This window comes from Molothrus ater, chromosome Z (genome assembly GCF_012460135.2).
Source record: "Molothrus ater isolate BHLD 08-10-18 breed brown headed cowbird chromosome Z, BPBGC_Mater_1.1, whole genome shotgun sequence".
In the NCBI taxonomy this organism is placed as follows: Eukaryota; Metazoa; Chordata; class Aves; order Passeriformes; family Icteridae; genus Molothrus; species Molothrus ater.
Genome location: NC_050511.2, coordinates 43,785,923 through 43,806,780, shown reverse-complemented (window position 1 = coordinate 43,806,780; position 20,858 = coordinate 43,785,923). Strand labels below are relative to the sequence as shown.

The 20,858-nt window shown below is 42.3% G+C and overlaps 1 protein-coding gene across 2 annotated transcripts in view; it reads right to left on the bottom strand.

Moving 5' to 3' along the window:
• Nucleotides 1-1,221: 1,221 nt before the first annotated feature.
• The window catches only part of LPL (lipoprotein lipase), a 45,887-nt gene continuing 26,250 nt past the window's right edge, over nt 1,222-20,858 (bottom strand). Inside the window, exons 3-12 of one of the 2 annotated variants that reach the window (XM_036403519.2) lie at nt 18,358-18,429; nt 11,377-11,543; nt 11,077-11,256; nt 10,346-10,457; nt 8,301-8,534; nt 7,818-8,060; nt 6,599-6,719; nt 5,702-5,884; nt 4,409-4,513; nt 1,222-3,458 (exon numbers count right to left, since the gene is read on the bottom strand). In XM_036403519.2, coding sequence (XP_036259412.1) covers nt 3,413-3,458; nt 4,409-4,513; nt 5,702-5,884; nt 6,599-6,719; nt 7,818-8,060; nt 8,301-8,534; nt 10,346-10,457; nt 11,077-11,256; nt 11,377-11,543; nt 18,358-18,421 — 1,455 coding nt within the window. In that variant the 5' untranslated portion in view covers nt 18,422-18,429 and the 3' untranslated portion in view covers nt 1,222-3,412. Of the gene's footprint in view, nt 3,459-4,408; nt 4,514-5,701; nt 5,885-6,598; nt 6,720-7,817; nt 8,061-8,300; nt 8,535-10,345; nt 10,458-11,076; nt 11,257-11,376; nt 11,544-18,357; nt 18,466-20,858 lie in introns of those variants that run through there. The other variant, XM_036403520.1, reaches the window with a different exon arrangement.

Genomic DNA, 20,858 nt, shown 5'->3' with positions numbered 1-20,858 from the left:
GTGAGCGGGGATCATCACCTTTTCTGATGTGGCTAGGCATTGCAGAGCAACATGCAAGAGTAAAGCGGCCCAGGGATGGCTCTAAAGATGGCTCTAAATACTCACAGAAGACACCTGGATTCTTGTCCCTCCACCACAAACTATTTCTCTGCATTACCTAAGAACACAATTAGTGTATTGAGGCTGCTGTGATACACCAAAAATACACCAAAATACACCATGGTGTTTTTAGGAGATGTGACCCCAAGCCCTGTCTTGTACAACTGTAGGAGTCCTTGCTGTTCCCTAACCCAGACACTGACAAGGGGATGAGCAGTGTCCCTAGAACACCCAGTTTCAAAGCATTCCAGTCTGCAGATCCAGTTCTTCCTTCTTCCACTGGAAGGATTCCCTTCCCCCCCTCTCCCATTCTTCATTCATCCCTCCCTCCATTCAGGCTCTCCAACCATCCATTTTCCACAGCATAGCTTCCCTCTGCTTTCTCAAGGAATGAAGCTCTGGCTCTTGCCAAAGAGCAATCATTTTCACCAAGGAAGACTGTTGGAAGCAGAGTTCCCCAGGTCAACGGGGAACAGCTCTAATTACCCCTAATATGATCCCCCAGGTGCATGTCACTACAATTCTCCTTAATTCCAGCAATCCCTCTCCATTGCCTGGGTGGAGCCTTGCTGTATATGACAGAGCAAACTGTTCTGGTGACAACCACTCTTGAGCTCAGCTGCACTCATAACAGATGGTTGAAATGATTTTTCAGTTACTTCCTTAAGCAATAGTGGTGGCAAAAGTCTGGTGCTTTCCTCCTGCACCCACAGGGTCAGAACATCTCCATTTTGGTAAAATGTGAAGCAGAAGCATAGTTCTGACACCTACCAGAAAAAAAAAAAAGAAAAAAAAAAAAAAAAAGGAAACAAGGCCTTGAAAGAAAGAAGAAAGGACAGTTCTTGAACTGTTCTTAAAAGGGCCTGAAACTCGAAAACCACAAACTGCAGGTGAAAAGCTACTTCCTTTATGATTCCACACAGTGATTCCTTGGGGTCTTAATACATGACTTTTGCATTTCCCAAAATAATGTGGGGGAGAACAGTGCAGAAATCACACATTCTTTTTTTTTTCTAGTGTCTCATTCCATTTTTTCAGCCCAGAATTCAAGGATAGGCTCTGGCCTTCACATAAAAGGTATACAGCAGATGGTTTCATCAAAAGGAAAGTAGTGACTTCAGATTCAGTTTGAGAATTTTATTAAAACCATAGGTTTCTGTTCTATACAAAACTGAGGAGATTTCCAAAAAAAAAATGTATTAACGACATTGGAAACAGTGCAATGTAAGTGGCTTGTTGATAAAAATCTCTGAAAGCTATATACAGGATTAATACTACACAACTGTATTAATGTAGAGACTGTCAGCAACTTTAGCAATATATACAAACTACCTTTACACTCATAAATATCATATTTACAGCTAATAAATAACATTCAAAGCTAAATCATGTTTCCTTATGAAAAGAACTATTTTGTATCCAAATTTTTAATGTGTTTGTATTTGATCCTGTATTAAGAGCTGTCCAGACACTTTGCTTCTGAAGAATTTGACTTTTAAGAGAAAATTGCAACAAAATGTGGAATCTATAGGGAATAAATCACTGTATTTATTTTTAGAGGTCTCAAATGCAGTGGCTCAATACTCAACCCCACCCTCAGTGACTCATCACATCTCTGCTGTAGTTTAATCAAATGTGAAATCAAATGTGAGCAAATTCAGAGCTATTAATATTCCAACATATTGCACTGTTTAAGACTTCTATCCCCAAATATGCTAGCAGCTACAGTTGGAAATGAGAAACAAATTGTGCACATAAACACATGCATATTTTTCTTTGCTTTTAAGATGGGATGATATTGGAGAAATCACCATCTCCATGCTGTCTTGCACATGCAGGAAAAGACTACAACACCCAGCATCAACAGCTAAGATTACACTTCTCCAAATGTCTACCTTCAAGCCCTTGTGCCTCCCCAGCACTCTGTTTACTCTTTAGAAAGTTAAAAGAGGGCTACTGCACCTTTCAGCACACTAGAAAAACTACATATTACTAAAAAATGGGGAAGCAGACTGCTTCCAATATACCTATTTTTTTAAACTTGCAGCACGGCTAATTTGAGAGTTTTTCAGAGCGCTCCTTCTTGTGGACCACACAACCAGGCTGCTTTTAATTGGCTCAGCTCCTGCTTCCTGCTGAATTCCATCTCATGGCAAAAAACTGTGCAGCTCCTAGCACTGTACCATAGCCAAGAAACAAACTGAGGTGGATCACAGGCAGTCACAATTCCAGTACAGGGAAGTATGAGCATCCTTGTCAGCTATCAAGGGGATTCACTTGCACTGAAAACTGCATACAGCAGCCACACAGCTGCATGACTGACACTTGGTGCCAAAGAGCAGAGAAACTGTGACAGTTTCAGCATACGTGACGCAAGCAAGCAGGGAGAGGGTGGAGGGTGGGGGGAAATATCTGTTTCCTGCATTTTATGGTAGCTCAATTCCTCTGCCATTCCATTTTCACAGTGTTGAAGGCTGGACAGTTTCATTTGCAATAACTGAAAGCATAGATAAAATATCAAATGTCTGGATAAGACACTGGCATTGCTGCCTTCTTCTAGAGCTGTTATTTATTCCAGGGTAAGTGGCATAGAAGTATACAGCTTAACAGATCATACCTATTGCTAAGCAGCACTGGCATCTACCCCCAATTAAATACATTTATAACCACAAACTAAAAAATTCATCCCCATATTAAGTCAGTCCCTGACATCTTCTAGTATTACACACAGCAAAGGTGATTTTTTTCACATGGGAAACCTACTTATTTGCTAAACACACACTTGAAAAACAATGAACTCTCTCCACTGAACTGCCTGAAAATTCAATTTGCCAAGATACAAAAAACCAGATTCAAATGACTCATGAAAAGAACAAAAAAAATCCCACTAATAAAAAAAAAAAAAACCAAAACCAAACAAAATAAAAACAGCAAGATAAAATAAAACCAAGTACAGGGCTTTGTTTCTTTTCAATAAATATTAAAAAATTGCTATATAGGATCTGATGTCAAGAAACCTTGTCACAAGGCACCATGATTAAGCAAAATTACCTCTATCTTTTCAGCACTTCAAACTTTGGCAAGTAGTTTTGCAGGTTTCTTTTGTTTTTAACTATTTGGATAATGTATCTTTATGGTTAGTAACTTCATATGCTGAGACTTTTTTTACAAGAAGTCTCTAAAATAGCTAGGAATAGCAGGCAAAAATCCAGCAGCAGATAAATATTTCTATATATTTGGTTCTGAACATCCAGTCCACAGGGATGAACAGACTCTTCTCCTCCCCAGTGTGAAAAATCCTTGTTCTTGTCACTTAAGCAGATTCATGAGCAGAATTTTCTTTCGAGGCTCTCTTGGTACTGTGGAGAAAAAAATAAAATATAAAGGTGATGAGGAAGATACTTGTTCCCTCTTGTCTTATTTTTGAGAATTAAGGTTTTAAAACTCCCTACTTAACAGAAAGATAAATAATGTGCTTAGGCTTTTCCTGGCTTCTGCTTGATTTTATGTCAGATACACACACAGAGCTCTCAAGGCCTGTCCAGGTCATTGCCCCAGCCTAACGACCAGCACATGTGCATTTTTATGCAGAGCTAGATCTCAGTCCAGAAGCATCCCCATGAGACCATTCACACACAGGAACTGAACTAAAATAAATATAACCACTTCTCTATCTCAAACTTTAGTGGGTAAAGTCCAAAGACTGTCTCCACATCTAATCTGGGTCAGGAAAATTATTGATAAAAATATTAAAGAGCACCAAAGGGCTATTAAACAAAGGCAGAATCTCTGATCCATAGAGATGAAACTCTCAGGAATTCACCCACCTGATGGCTGCCATCAGAAAGCAGTGTGCTAAGAAGAGCACTATCATATGCCTGCTCCATTCCTGAACCAGCCCCCAAATCTGCTGCTGGCCAGTATGGAGGGAGGGCTCTGAGCTGACCCAGTATGGAAGTTTGAATGTTCTGCAGCTAAGGGCAAGTGCTGAGACAGAGACACGCTTTCCTCTGTGTGCTAGTGCCTTGTCTGTAACCCTCCATAAGAGCCCCTCAAACTTGGCCGAGGGACTGTGAGAGGCAGTGACTAGAGCTTGCTTCTCAGACGTGCCAACAGCCACACAAGGATGGCTACCAGAGGAGGAAGCCAAGAGCTTTTAAGCTGCCAAAGTGGCCATACCTCTGGTTAGTCTGAGCTGTGATGCTTTTGAAGCCCTGAGAAGACTAGTGCAAAAGTCAATTAAAGAAAAAGTTTAATTACCACTCAAGGGGTAATAAAGCAGTCTAAAACCAATAGTGATTACTCATACCCTCCTCTCTTCCTGTTGACGGGCTGCTCCGAGCATTTCACAAATATTGCTGCCTCTTCTCCCTTACTGAGATGTGAGGTGCCATCTCGAGAACAGAACACCACTCTGTGGAATAAATATTGGAAAAATCACAAGACTGAGCCAAACATCCCTTTTTAATCTTAGAAAGAAGACTGGTGCTTGGAAACCGTCTTCATACTTTGTCACGTGGGGCACTGCTACTTTGCAGGCCCGTGAGAAAGTTATTTTTAAAAGAGAATTCTGTAACAAAAGAAACGCTGTGCAAGAAGTGGTAAATGAATTATACATGGGCATCAAAGCATAGCCATAACTTTCACTGATCCTTTGCAAAAAAAAAATCTTCTTGTGGCTAAGATAGCAGAAGTTCTATCCCAAAGTCTCTTGGATCTTTATTTACACCAGTCTTGACGTGAGATTTTGTCAGGTGAATGAACTTGGAAGAAAGCCATACTCCCTCACATGTGCAAACAAAGCAGGTTGCAATTTCCAGAAAACATGAGCACTCACTTTTCTATTTATCAGTATTTTCCCCACCCCTATATTTGTTCAGCTGTGATAACTGTTCTTTGATCAAGTGACTGACCTGTTTATTCAAAGGAGGAACTTATTATTATTTACTATACTATACATAGGACACACATACTCTGTTCTGGGCCCATGTTCTGCAAACAGATCTCATGTTTAGTGAATATGAGTATTTCAAAAGAATAATGTCAAAGCACTTCTGTTCAGGCTTTGACGTTTCAACATTCACACATAAGCAATGTCCTGCAACAGTTACGTGCTTCAGTTTTCAACCACCATTCAGGTATTCAACCCCTAAGGAAATCCAACTTAACTAAGCAATAAATTCTTGTGCAAACACACTTTTGGAAGGATCTCTAAAAATCTCCATCTAAGCATGCTCTTTGTGACAAAAGCTATGCAAGAACCCAGCATGAAAAAGGAGGACAGAAATTGCAAACACAATCACTGATGGTGGTTCATGGAGATACTCTCCTGCATATTATAACTAACCTTAAGTAGATACAATAGTGGGATACAAATTAATTACATAGGAGGAAGACTACAAACTGCAGATCCCAGTGGAAGTAAATGGCTGAACCTGGCTGATAGAAATGGTGGTTTGATACCACTGGAGCCCTGATTAGCATTAATACTGCATCCATTTGCAACTGCCTAACATGTTTGTCCCAGTCTGTGAGATACCAAAAATCAGGGAGCACTGTCAATTAGAATTAATATAGCTTATAAAAAATCAAAACAAGTTACTTTTTCTGACTTTCCCCTGACTTCATTCTGATTCTCTGGATATCAAATGTAAAGGGAGTCCACCAATCTGACCAGCTGAAGAAGGTGTCTTTTTCCCACTGCAGCTTCACCATAAACAGGTCTCCAATATCCACTTCTGTGTAAATCAGGAAGGAGAAGGTCTTGTTTGTGGAGATTTCAGGCCTGTGGGGAGAAGAATAAGAAAAAACAAACAAAAAAACTACTTGAAATTCTTGGACAGACAAAGAAAATTAAAGAGCAATAGAACCTGGAATTTTTGTACTCCAGAGAAGGAAGCAAAAACACCTCTACCTTTTGTGGAGGCAAAAGGAAACATCCTTCTGTAGCAAGGCTGGTAAAATCCAGAGACAGTCTGCCAGGAAAGGGTTGTCCTCACCTGTGCTCTCAGAAAACCCAGACACCACCACCCATAACCAGTTTACATTCATCAGAGCAGAAAACAGCTCCATTCCCTGACAGCCTGTGTCTAGGGACGTACACACAAATTTCTGCTTATTTGTAGAGCTGTGAAAGCAAATCCCAAGTCTCCCTCAGCTTCTGCACTGAGACCTTCAGATGCATAAGTCCACTTTTAAGAAGATTTAACATGGTATAAAGACACTGAGAAGAAAATAAGAAAGCACTGGAAACACTCTTATTAAGCTGTGTCCCAGGTCAGACTTCATGTTTCCATATTTCAGATGTCTTATCAAGAAGAGCTCCTGTAGGATATGGTTCATTAATTTCCAAAGCAAATGCAACTCAACAAGGACAAGAGCAGATTCTGGGACCCTGTAAGATTAGTGCAGCTGAAGCCAGAACAAGTTTTTCAGTTGAGACTTTAACAAATTTAGGCAAACTCAACAGTACTCTGGAGTTGTTTTTGTAGCTACTCACAGTGTGAAAGCAATGTTCTCACTCTTGTCTAGAGTGCCATAGAGAGAGATCAGGAATGGCTGGTTTGTCTTCGTCATGTTAGTCTTTGCAAAGAAATGAATCTTGACCTGATAATGAAAGACTGAAAGGATACAAAAGAAAATGCCATTAGGAAAGCTCAATCTCCAAAGAGACAGCTGGCGATAAAACCACCCTGCCTCACCTCTGAAAATTCTAGGCTGGAATTTGCCAACTTCACTAAAATTAGTTTATTTCCCTGCAGGTGTCCAGGGTACTATTTTTTTGCAAGAATGTAAATATTAGCAAGCAAGGCAATCACCATTAAAGAACACCTTTGCAGCTCTTGCAGCTAAACTTTGCAGCAAAGCTGCCACTATAATACTCCCAGAGTATGCAGTATCACCTTCAAACCTGCTGTTGAACATATAAGACTTGCTATACTTGACTTGAAACAAGTAAGCTGTGCCCTTCTCTTACAGGAGGCTTGGTAAAAGGAAAAACAAAAAACAAAAACAATCCACTGACACTGCAGGTTAAGCACCAAATGCCAACAGAACACCAGCCTTACAGTTGCTCTAACAGTGCAGGAATGTGCCTTTCAATTGCTGGTCCATCACACAATGCACACTATAAGAATACTATGGGGTACAGCAAAGCTAAGGAGGAAAATAAAGTAGTAAAATCCAACATTATTTTCCTAGCTGTGAGGAAAATATTCTCCTCCCAGTTTTCTCTGGCTTTGTCATTCTCAGACCTCCCACAGCAGCAATTAGAATCAAGAAGTGCCGTGATATTTTAATGAGGGCTGGTGGTCCTCTAGCAAGTGCACTACCAAAGGCATAAATCTGATGCTTGCATATCTTTAATTAAGATGCTCAGCAGATTGAATTCCGCTGATTATTTCCCCAGCAGAAAGAAGTAATCATTCAGATGAAAAACACTGAAAAAGTTCCAAATGATTGGGCAGCAGGAGTTGTCTAACTTTTGCTACTTAGAAACTTGTTACAAAATACCTTTCTTTTTTCACTCTACCCTACACCTTGAGTAGGACAACACTTTTCTCTGAGACTCGGATTCAATGGCAAACCACAGGCCAGCTTCACCCCTGCTCACCACAGGCACCAAAGCAGCAATATTCTCATCAGCAGCACATGCCCATCGTGACACACAGCTGAGCAAAAGTACCAGTCTTGCTCACCAGTAAGCAAGGAGTACCTACCTTTATAGGGCATCTGAGCACGGGTTTTCAGATACATTTTAGTGTTTCTCTTTGTTCTCACTCTGTTGACCTTGTAACCCAAATTGTTGCAGCGGTTCTTGCGGCAGCTCAGGCAGAGGCCCTTCTCAAAGGCCTCCTTTGTGTTGCAGCGGTAGGCCATGCTTGGCTTTTCTTCATTGAGGAGAGAGTCGATGAAGAGGTGGATGGATCGTTCATGGGAGCATTTCACCAGCTGATCCACATCTTGAAAGAATGAAAATGTGTAATATGTATACACGTGTGCATATAATGATATTAATCCCTAAGCAATGCTGTCAACAGGCATGATCCACTATGGCAGAACTGAGCTTTACAGGATGACTTTTAAAAGCATTTGAAAGAACATATTCCTGTGCCTCTCAGAGCTCTTTCCTTGCAAGACACCTTGCAGGGCTATTCAGGTTTCCCTCAGATGTTATACTGTTTGTTTCAGAGCAACCTCACCTCCAAGCCCTTTCTCAGCAATCAGACGCAGTGCTTCTCCCAAATTGCAACCTGGCTGGAAACCTCCACCATTGGGATAAATATCAATGTGTCCAACAGGCTTCTGGATCCCAATGCTGCGGTCTGGAGAGCCTCGGGTGTAGGTGTGTAGGACATCCACAAACTCAGCATCATCCGGGGAGAGGCGAGTGAGTTCATCAGCATACTCAAAGGTAGGACCAGCAGGATCCAGCCCTTTATGGGGTGAACCACAAAGAAAAACTGATATTATCTGCCAAAGATACTGACATTGATAACAAATGCCAAACTCAGCTGCCACATTGGTCTAGAATACTGAGTTTTCCTGCAGACATTACAGATGGATCACCACTTAAATATCATGAATGTACACAGGAGAATCAAATGCACTACCTTGAAAATTGTCACTGTTTAAAAAAATAAAAGTATGCAAACACATGGAAGGAAGCCCAGCTAACTTTCTCAGAGCTTTAGCATTTCCACTGGATGGGAGAAACAAGCTCTTAAGTATTTTCTCAATGTCTTTCATTCTTGTCAAGAACTGTAGAAGTTGTATCTGAAGTGTCTGAAGTATGGAAAAGTCTTGCTGACAACTCCATGCCAGAGGAACAAGTGGGAAACATAAATGAGGGCTTCACTGTCTACATACCTAAGGGGAAGGGGATTACTAGGGTAAACTGTCAAGCTGCAGCAACACTAACATCAAAAAAACCCAGAGCTATTCTGCCAGTGAACAAGTACTATCTCCTGTTCAGACAAACCCCTGAGAGCTGGCTGAGGGGACACATCTTTTCTGCAGCCCTCAGCTGGGCACAGGCACCCATGCTGCTCACTCCACTTGGTCTGAGCTGCCTCCCCCTCAGCTGTGAGGGCTTCAGGGGCCACATTACATTGTTCCCTGTCCTTTTCCCCGGGAACAGTTCATCCTCAGCATCAAGAGCAACCATGGAGGAATAACAGAGGTCTACTGACATGTCAGTGATTTGGCAGACTCAGTGAAAACAGCAAAGCTGCAACTTAGAGAAAGGAAGGGCAGAGGGACTAGCACTTTGGCCTCCTGACTTTAATCTGCCACCTTTCAGGACTTGACCTTTCCAGATGTGACTGCTGCCTAGCCCACCTCCCAGCATGTCTGTGGATCTGGGATCACAGCCAGGCTCAGGTGAAAGTGCCAGGAGCTAGGCTCCCTTCTGAATGGTGCTCCCGAGCTCTCTCAGCAACAAAGACACCACAGAGGAGCAATTTTCTTAGCTTCATTTGCTGATGAAGGCAATTCCTTTGTCAATGAGATCAGTGCTAGTGGCTCAGCTCTCAGGTGCTGGGTTGTAAACCAGCCCCAGAGTGGCCATGCACTCTGCCTTGTCTAGCAGATTTCTCAGGCTCCAAAATTCACCTTAAGCAGACAGAGCAACAGGGAAGATATATGTCTTCCCCAAATTCTCACAGTATTATTTCCAGCCTAGAATATTTCTTGAGACTGATATGATAAACTTTGTAATAATTCACACAGGATCTCTTCTGGTTATCTGTCCAGTCTTCCTTTGAGCCCATACAAACTTCTTTCATCTACATCACCCCATGGCAAAGAGTTCTGCAGGTACTAAACTTGCTGCAGCAGAATTTACTTCCTGTTCTGTCTCAAGGGCTCCCAGCTGCAAGGAATGACTGCCTGGATAAAGACAATCAGCTGAATTTCTTATGCTGAAAGAGATACTGTGACCTTTGCCAAGCCATGGTTTGGTCAGTCCCCACCACAACCCCCAGACTACTTCTTTATCAGGGCCTACTCACTCATTTCTTGTAAAAAAGCAAATAAAGGTTTTTCACTCACCAACCTTGTTGTTATTTTCTGAATATTTTTCCAATTCTACCCCAGAAATATTGGCCCTGCTGTTTCATTAAATAATGAATACATCACGAAAGTACTGCCAGCAAGCAACAATTATTCTGGTGATTTTTCAGTAGAACATAATATTTCAGTATGGAAGAAATGCAACTCTCCACTCTACAGTCACAGGTTTTCTTACCAGTAATTCTGTTCACCTTCTTTTTGGTCAGATTCCCAGCAATCCCAGCAGCATGGGCACCTAGACTGTACCCCAGCAAGTGGAGATTGTTGAGAGGATAATTAAATTGCTCCTGCAGAAGAGAACAATTTGTTTAAAGTTCAAAACCAAACACAAAAAACATAGGAAGAACAAAAATAAAATGTTTTGTTAACACTGGAATTTTTGTTTGAGCCATGAATAACAGAAGAAACACTAAACAGTTATCATAATTTTGTGTCATTGTAAATTTCTTGATCTTACTAATTTATGGCCAAAATCAAAACTGAGAGGAATGCAAAATAAAGGACAGAATACAGGGCTGTTTATTTCATAAAGGTTTTCAGCCACCCTTCCCCACCAGTTCCTGGATCTCCTAACGCAGGGCACATTTGCAATTCCCAAGGACTGGCATCTGTATAATATATATAGGATCCTGTCTTTCACAGCTACCTCTCACAGAGTCCTCAGAAATACTCTGGGCGCACAGGACCCCACAGACCAAAACGTAAAGTCTCAGGAATGCAGTACAAAAGGCCACTGAGTAGGAGACAGCCAGTAGACCAAAGCTGGAATTTTACCAGTCCAGCAAAACTACTCTCACAAGAGTTTAACTCCATCTACCCAACACAAGATGATTAACATAGCTGCATCATTGCTGTTTTGTCTCCTGTGATACTACATAGAATATGAGACGTGCCTCCATGTCTTACCTCCATCCAGTCAATAAACATAGCAACATCCTTTCCCACCAGCCTGGTGTATGCAGCCGACACCGGGTAGTGCTGCTGAGCTCGATCTAGCCAGTCCACCACAATGACGTTTGAGTCAGGCTCCCTCTTGTACAGAGCATCCACCAGCTTTGGGACCCAACTTTCATACATCCCTGTCACCTGTTTGGTTTTGGTGATTTTAATTAAAATAGGAGAGATATATTAATATATCTGTGAGACGCTTCTGCTCAGTTTATCAGAAGTGTGGATAAAAGGGAGATTCCTCCCACTTTGTCTTACCGTCCACCCATGGATCACCACAAAGGTTTTACTGGTATGATTGAAGTTGCACTTTGCCAGGCTGTTCACCTGCCCAGGAACCAGGTAGCAGACATCCTCATCGGGCTCTGCAGGCGTCCGTAAGGAAAACTTGCTCTCGATTCCCGCAAAATTGTTTTTGCCTTCTTCTATAAGAGCACAAAAAACATAGCAGTGTTTTAGGAGTACAAGGACAAAGTCAGAAGGGACAGGTTGGAGAGATATGTGGAACAGTCAAGAGATATCTGGGATGGGTGTTTTTCATTTCCTACAGTGCTCAGTGGACACAACAGCCATGTAAGGAGGAAATCAAAGGGTGAAAATTGCTCCCCTTCCAAGGTCCTGATAAAACAGTAAGAATCTGCTGAGCTGTCAGAGAGGTATGAATATATTTTGAGAGCCAGTATTTTGCCCATTACATTAAGCGGGAAACCTCTTAAGTATCACAAGAGTACAGAAAAGTGCACACAACAGTCACAGACAGTCATCCAGGAGAGCAGAGAGTTACTACCACACTATTAGATATTTTGGTGGTGTATCTTCCACATCACCTCACCAATAATCACTGCCTCACAAGGCCTTTTATAGCTCTCTGTAGTTGCAGTGCATTAAAAGCTGTGAAGTCACCACTGTTTTATAAAATACTAGTTTAAGTTTTGACCAACAAGCAGCAGGTGAGGAGATCAGACACCCATCAGAGAAACTGAACTAGCAAACCAGCAGTCTATTTTGGAGTACATTTTCAGGTCATCTGATAACCTACAGAAAAATAAGCTGCCGAAAAATATCTTCCTCTGCCGGAAGCAGAGGGAAGGAGGGTGGGGAAGGAGGCGCCGATCTTGTACTGGAGGTAACAAAGTATGTCGTGATCTGCAAAGACCACTCCCACCAACTTCCAACCTCAAAATTTATGTACTCCTTTTCCTGCCAAGACAGAGAAGTGACTTTAGACTTCCCATTTCCTTTGGGAAGAAACTTAAATGTCTCCTCTTTTTATGTCTGATTCAACTCCTAAATGCCTCTATGTACAGCACACCCTGTAATTAACTTTTCAAAACCCAGGCCCCAGTTTGGCAGCTTGAGTAAGGCAAATATTGATTGCCTGTTCTTCAAGTGCAGCTGAACTTAGGCCAGCTCTGTCCTGCTCAGCATTGTCTTTCCTGGCATCAAGAGCACCAACTTTCCACCAACTCCTAAACACACATTAATGAATGGCTTCATGCCACCATAGAGAACACAAATGGACAAGATAGGCATGCAAAACAGATTTCCACTCCCTTTTTCCACTCCAGAAGAGGTTTTCTATGATAATTGGTAGATTTGCATTTCCTCCCTAAAGTCGTGCTGCATTTCTCAGGTGATAAATAACTAACAATTCATTTTTTTCCAGAACAGTTTTTCTCATCTTCTCACTCAAGCTACCATACACAACAGAGCACTGACTTACTCACCTCAGGGAGCTCTAAAAAGCCTGGGAAGTTCTTGCTGTGCTTGGAGGATCATAAGAAATCAGGGTCTAACCTCCCTCATCACATCTAAAACCCAGCACAGAGCCTTGCGACAAATGCTTACGTAGCAGTCTCAGAGAAACTTGTCAGCCATAATCAATGGCTTAAAATTGCCCAAGTTCAGCAGGATTTCTCACCTGTCAAAGCACATGCAGGAAAGCAAGAACCATTCACTGAACAGAGGCAGTACTCAGCTTTAGGTTTCAACCTTGATGGTGCTACGCTGGCTAGCTAATCCAGGATAATTACACTGAGGGCCCCCTTCCTGCCTCCTTCCTCCTAAAGAAAGGTGTTTTTCATAGACCTTACCTGTCCTTCTACCAGTACAAGCATTCACATAATGGTAAATATAACATTTTACCCACAAATGAAAACTAAATTTACCAAACTAACCAAATGTTTGCACTTTTTCTCTATTTCTGCATATTCAAAACTTTGTCATGAACTGACAGTATAAAACACTTTTTTGGAAAAAATCTTTAGACCTGCATTATTTACTTTTTAGCCAGAGAAAGAAAAGTCTCAAAGGCTGGTTGGTTAAATATCAGCTATGACTTTTCACTCAGCTGTGAATCACTAAAACCTTGAAAGGAACAAGAACAGCTTTCAATTGTAAGGCATACAATGCCAGGACTTTCAATTATGTATATTCCCTCCTAGTACAGGAAGGCGAAAAAGAATAGTCCACCTGCTCACTAGTTAATAGTGCTTCCTTTCATACCTAGATATCATTTCCCTTCTGGATTAAACTTATCTGATAATCATCCAAAATCTAAATTACATTGATATCCTGTCTTGTAGTGTGTTTTCAATTACAAGCACATGCTAGAATTTGCATGTAAGTTCAGACCACAGCTCTCTTGAAAACAAGCTAATAGGAAATTTACAATTCAAAGTATACTATACTTAAGGGTACACTTGGAAAAGTGCACAAAGCTTAGAAAGATTGCAGTACAGTGGCACCTGCTACTGAAGATGTGTTAAGTGCTTCACACATATTTGCGTGTTTCAATCTAACAATCTTTGATGGGGATTTGAGAACAGAAAATCACTGAGATATAGTCACCACCAAGAAAGAAGCAGCTGCAAAGCAACAGCCCATGAGTTAGTGAAATGGCAGGCAGCCACTTTTCTCATTTAACCATGTTGTATGAGGATTAGAAAGTCAGAAGAAATTACTGTTATCATCTTATACCCACAAAAAGTGTCATGTTATCTTATGTCCACATATGGTCAGTTCCCAGCAGGCAAGATACCCTTTGTATGAGGGTAGTGTGTGTGTAGTGGAGTTTATTACAGACTTCTTCATGTGTGTAGTGGAGTTTATTACAGACTTCTTCAAGAAGCTTTCCTCAGAATTTGCCTGAGTTTGGCTTTGCAAATTCTATACAGCTCTGAGCACACACTCACCATAGTTTAGTAAATAAGATGTTTTAACTCAAGTTAATTAAACCATGGAAAACCCCAGCTCTGAGCAGAAGATATCTTGTCTACATCTAATGTTGTGCTGCACACATGCTGCAGTACCACCTCACATGCAAGCCCCTGCAGAATACAGGAACACACAGTCTGTACACACTCACCATACAGATTAACATCTACATGTACCAGGCTTTAAACCTGAAGCAGAGAAGTTCAGCAGATCACTTCAGAAAACAAGCATTTCCCACTTCTGCTTTCATACCTCATTGTATTTCTTGGTCTATTAAACAAATTATTCAGAACCAAACTTTGTCATTCATAGACTTTTGCCACAGACCTTTTCCTCTGAGATTTAAAGGGAGAAGTCTCCTTGAATCATGTCCTGAGCCAGTGAACCATTGGGCCTCATTCCTACAGTCTTACACAAAGAAGTGCAAAGACAGCCAATGTAAACACTCACCATAGTTTAGTTAATAAGATGTTTTAACTCAAGTTAATTAAACCATGGAAAACCCCAAAATAGGTAGTTTTCAGCACGTTTCTGAAAGGTGGACAGAAATTTATCTGAATTAAGATTGCATTTTTCATAATGTAGATACAGAAATTAGATATCAAGAAATATACATACAGATATTGAGATACTGAAGTAGGTTTTTATGACAAGAATGCAAGTCCCATTTCTAAACAAGGCCTTTGAATAAAACAGACTGGAAGTAAATACATGCAGACAAAAAAGAAATCCATACTTTTACTGAAAACTACACTTTCCCAGACATAGTTCAGCAAGGTACAAATGCATGTGTTGTGTATTGCCAAAGCTTCCAGGCACATAGTTAAAAATATAAGCACCTGTTGCAAAATAAAGTTTTCTGTCTATGCTATGTGCTCACACTTAGCATGACCTACAAAGGGATTATTTAGGGAACTGAAGCAGAATTAAATTACCAATTCCAATGGAAGCTGGCTTTTCAGGCTGCATCGCCAAAACTTCACCATTTTGTCATGCTATACAAAGTTTTCTGATGCTTTTCTTATACCTCTACTTGCACAATATGAATTTCCATTTTTTTAAAAAAATAAAAAGCTGTCCTGTGCAGCAGGGTATAAAACCTCACAGAACTCAAAGAAAGTGGGGGTGGGGGGGGGGGGGGGGAGGGAAGCTTACAAACTGGAAGTCAGTAGTTTTGTTTTTCCTGTCCAAAGTTTGTGACACTTTGGACTTGCAACATGTGAAATTCTGTTCAGTTAGGGACTCCTATCAATTATCAATTTTGAAAGCATCCCACTGACTTTAGGCATCCTGACAGACCAACCAAGAGAATTCAGTCTCAAGTTTCTTTCACTGGAAGCCAAGGACAACTTGCCTTGACTGTGAAACTGTTTACCACTGGTCAGCTGGGTGGAGAATGTGAGTCTTGAGGAAGTAACAACATCTGGAATATTAATCAAAAGTAAAACTGCCCACATCACACAGGTTGCCAAAATATGATAACAATGCATTTGCCAGAATGAGTGCACCTAAGCTGTGGTTTTAAAAATGGAATCTTTGATAAACAACAATTTCCTAGCATTATGCACTCAGAAATGGAAATAGTATTAGCTAGGTGCAAAGATCCTCAGAAAGTATACTGCTAGACTGTGTCTTCTATAGCCCACAGAGACATGCATGCCCACACATGCACAACAGCAAACATCTGCACATATCAAATATTTACCAGCTGTAGTTAACTGGGCTAAATCTTCCCTCAGCCAACAATCATCATTAGGAACCCATCAATCAGTCATACTGAATTCCTAAGAGTTCTGAAGCAAACTCACAGTCAGCTGTAGCAAAGGGCCTATATCACAGAAATGGTTATCGTTTAATTTGATCTATACTATAAACTGAAAGCATACTACTGTGTGTTGCAATCCCAGGAAACCTACCTCACGAGTCAGGTTATTGTTTAACCTTGCTGCAAAAATATTACAACTTCATGTTTATTTATGTATTCCTCAATGGCAGAGCCCTCAGAGTACGTTCTGCTTCACTTCGCAGGTGGGGCCAATGGAAAGAGCAATACCTTTGGAAAGCTACTGAGCACAAGTTCAGAAGCTAAGTAAGAACCTCCCAGCTCAAGTTTTGCAGCTGGCAAACTGCTGTTCTCTCACTGTACACAGGGATGCCCACCCCTCTCCCTGGTACTCCCTCACAAATCTTTACTCAGCTGCAGCTGGGACACTTGCAATTCAATCCAGCAGATATCTAGCCACCCATCAGTCCCTCTGGAATAGCAATTAGCTGAAGAAAAAATGCAACCACTGTCAGACTTTGCAGTAATACAGAGGTAAGGATGCATGAGAAACTCCAATCGTGCAAATACTTCTGCACAGAGGAGACTTCAGCAAACTTTTAGGAGTGCTAGTGATCATGCTAATCTCCAGCACAACTTGAGGCCTGAGAGCCTCATCTCTGTGCCTTCTCAGAAATGCATTGTTTCTCAAAAGGCCATGCCACAGCTGCCCTGGTATGTCTATCCCAAACACAAACCATAGAAAAAGCCAGTAGCTCACATCACACAACAGGGTAAATATGCTGATTCTGGATTTACACTGGTAAAATAAGGATCTGAATGTATTTCTAGCAATGCTTTTATCTTTTCCAGGACCAGCATTTTTTTCACCTAGAAAGTCTTTTTCTATGTTGTTTTTTAAATACTCTGGATTCTTGGAGGGCTGGATCACATGTTTGCTGTGGTTTCAAAAAACTTTTTACTGTGTTGTGCATGGAAAAGTGTGGACTTAAAGGCTTGAATTGCTTTAGGATGAGCACATAACCTGCTTTCATACAACCTATTCCTAAGAAGAAATAATGAAATTATTGGTAAGTCTGTGTCAAATCAGTTCCTGCAGGGATGAAAGCTTTCTCTGAGAAGACAGTTATTTTACTGTATAGAACTTGGATGCTGTGATGAAAATTGGTTTTGATTGTCTCTGATGGCACAAGATTGGATTCAAAGCTAGAATACATTCCTTTCACTGTACCCTAGCACCCCATCCTCTTACTTTTGAATAGTTCCCTTCAGCTTCCCTGTACACAAAGAAGTAACAAAGGGACGCACAGCAGAAAAAACAGAAGTTTATATATTCCAGTTTAGGATCACAAAGCAGCTCTAGGAGCTACAGCCACCCTTTCTTCTAAGGCCAGAAACTTTTAAAGACAGATACTATGTGTGGGAGATCAGTGTAAGAAAGTAAGCCTGTGACAGGGCACTGCTAACAATATTTTAAAGCTTTTTTAAGTTTGAGTAGTAGTGGTCTCCTAAAGCTAGTCAATTCGTTCATAACAGCTTCAGTTACATTGTGATTAATTGAGAGAGCATTAGTAAAAATCTAGCACCATTTGCACATCTTCCACTTCCCATAGCTTGGACAGGATGTCTATGCACAAGTGCAGGTACAACAGGCAGAGTGCGAACACAGCCATAAGTGAACGGGAGTAAATCACTCTGTTCACTTTTCCCCTAGTAGATCCTGCTCATTACAGGCTTAACTACATCTCGAACACATTACCACAATAGCGATGAGACTCAGCCTTGCCTTGTCTGGGATCAAGAACTGTACGAAGCTGGGATGCTGGGATAGATGAGTCCCACAGAAGAGGAAGCCGAGGGACCTTACCGTGGTGCTACTGCTGTGCAAATCCCTTGCTGGGGCAAGGAACTCTCGGAAGCCACCTTGTCTCTGGGAAAAAAACACATCCCAAACCTCAACAGGTCGCGCCACCAGCCCGGCAGGTTGTGCCTGAGTTTCGGCTGGGGAACAGGCTCCAGGTCTCTCCTAACAGGATGGAGGTTGCTCCCCAGTGTCGCTCTCCAGCGCCTTCCAAGCCCACTCCGCGACACCCGGGTCCCGCAGCATCCCAAGCTCCCCGGGATAGCTTCACAAAGGAAGGATTGCAAACTCCCCTTTCCCGCCACGCTTCCCCCAAGCCCCGTTTCCCAGGAGCAACAGGCAGGCCCGGCAGCTCGGTGCCCCCGTGTCCCGGACTCACCGCCGAGAGCAGCCCCCCAGCGCAGGCAGAGGCACACGGCGGCCAGGAACGCCTTCCTCCACATCTCGCCTCCTGCCGCGGGCACGAAAGTTTCGGCGCGAAAAGAAAAAAAAAAAAAAAAAAAAAAAAGAATTTAAAAATTTAAAAGTAAGGGTTTTTTTCTCTGAAAACTTACGATAACTAAAACAGAAGTACGGCGCCGAAGCGCAGCGAAGGACAGGGCAGCCCGTGGAGCGCCCAGCACCGTCGACACCACTCCCACCCGCCCTTATGTCCTGAGCAATATGCAAATATGTAAATAAATATGCAAACATGCAAACGACCCTGCGCGCCTATTGGGCCAGCGCCGAGGGGCGGGGCCGGGCCGGGCCGGGCCGGGCCGGGCGGGGCGCGGGGCGGGGCGGGGCGCGGGGCGGGTTCGGGCTCGGGCTCGGGTTCGGGTTCGGGCCCGGGCCCCACAGAGCGCGGGATGGAGCAGGGCGGAATGGGAGGCGGGATGGAACGGCATGGCCCGGGCTCGGCACGGTGTGCTACCTTGGCTCCGAGCCCTCCTCGGGCCTGGCTCCCACAGCCTTCCCAGAGCCCTCTGGCCAGCCCTGTCCCCGCAGCCAGGATGCGGCCCCCGTTTCACCCCTGAGGCCCTTCCTGCCTGTGGCGACCTAGCTCTGCTATGCCTCTGGAGGGGTCTTCCTTCCCATTCCTGCTTTTGCACCAGTAACCGGGAGCTAACTCCATTTTCTGTAGAGTGCTTGCAAGGGGCCTTCTGCTGTTGCCTTGAAAAATCTTTGTCAAGACCTTGTTTTGCCAGCACTCGAGGGGATACAAGTTTGGAGAAAAAAATTAATTCACTGGAGATTGCATCTGTGCTCCTGAGAAATAAAAAATTGATTCCTTGAGCTCTTCGCCTCTCTCTGCGCTCCTCTCAGAAATGTGGTTTGCACTGAGATCTGTGTTGGCAGCCACTGGGTGAAAGATCAGTTATGTAAGGACATTAATTTAATAACAATACTGGTTTCATTTCATTGTGCAGTTTGTTGCCAAAGGCACAGCTTCATAAAGAAGCTTATTACACCGGGAATGAGGACTCCCTGGGTTTTGCAATGTGAAGCAAATGGGATTCACTTTAAGGGTAACAGATCTTTCTCATACCAGACACTTTAGGAGACTAAAACATATCTGGGTTATATTAGTGAGATTGTTCAATAAGAGATTGCTGAAGTGTAGAAGTAGTACTGGGTCACCTTTCCAACTTTAGGTTCCACTAAAAGACCAGTAAGATCTATAAGTGAGAGTACATTTTCCCCCAAGACACTAGAGTTTCCTCCATCAGCAATCCCTATTTATAGCCAGAAGGCATCAGAAGAATTTAGCGAGGGTACAAACTGTTCATGCTGAGACTTTTTGAGACAACTGAGTGGCAGGAAGAGGAGGGGGCTAACACAGTGGTGAGGCAGAGAGAGAGGCTGGGAGTCCAAACAGGGGATTGGAGATGAAGAGGCAGGAGAGACCAGCCTTCCTCCCCAGAGGATGGTGGTGATGTGAGCAGGGAAAAATATGACTAATGTGGTTTGTGCTGCAGCTTGCTATGTACTGAGCATATCCTCTGACAGTGTTTGAGACCCTCTTGTCGAAACAATAGCAAGAACTTTTTCATGTCTTTCTTTTCCCCAAGTGTGGATTAAACAATGCATTTCTCTTGATCTAATTTGGTTGAAACTCTATAGCACAATTTCCTCTGTAGAAATTAGCCTGACTCTATCTTGGGTCAGACATCCTTCCTAGAAAATTTCATTCCCTCATGGCAGCATGAGGCAAACTAAAAGAACAAACACTTTGAGGAAGGCTGCTGTTAGGGAGACTGTCAGGTCATCCTAATCACAGGTGATGCTACCTACCCATCAGAGCAAAACAGTGTATGAAGTCTACTGCAGGGAAAAGAAAAAGAAAAGGAAAAAAAAAGCTTACAATATTACATATTACATTAATTTTGTGGGAAAATAAGTGGTGTCATTTTAACTGCTTATAGGATCAGGTAGAAAGGAGCAGTGGCAATGCTTGACACAGCAGCCCTGGATAGATTGCTGAGAATGCTGGCTCTGTCTGTAAATCCACAGACTGTAATCAAACTTACAGTTAACTCCCCATATAGTTTGTGAAACCCATCAATAGCAAGGGCAGGCAACAGATTTACACAGAATGAAATCTAATTTGTTACAAGAAAAGCCTTTTCAAGTGATGAAAGATGGGGAAGAGGATAATTCTAGTTTCTTGGATCTTGAACAAATTGCCTATGTCTGTTGTAAACACAGATGCAAAATAATCTGAAATAGATGAGACACAGCACATTTTCCAATATTTAATAACCTTTTTTCCCTTGCAGATAATAGTGATTAGATGGAAAAGAAGCTTCATGGCATCAACTCAAGGTGCTTCAGTACAATCATTAACTGGACTTGAGTTTCTCTTCCTCTGTGAAATACATAATCCCAGATGGGAAAGCA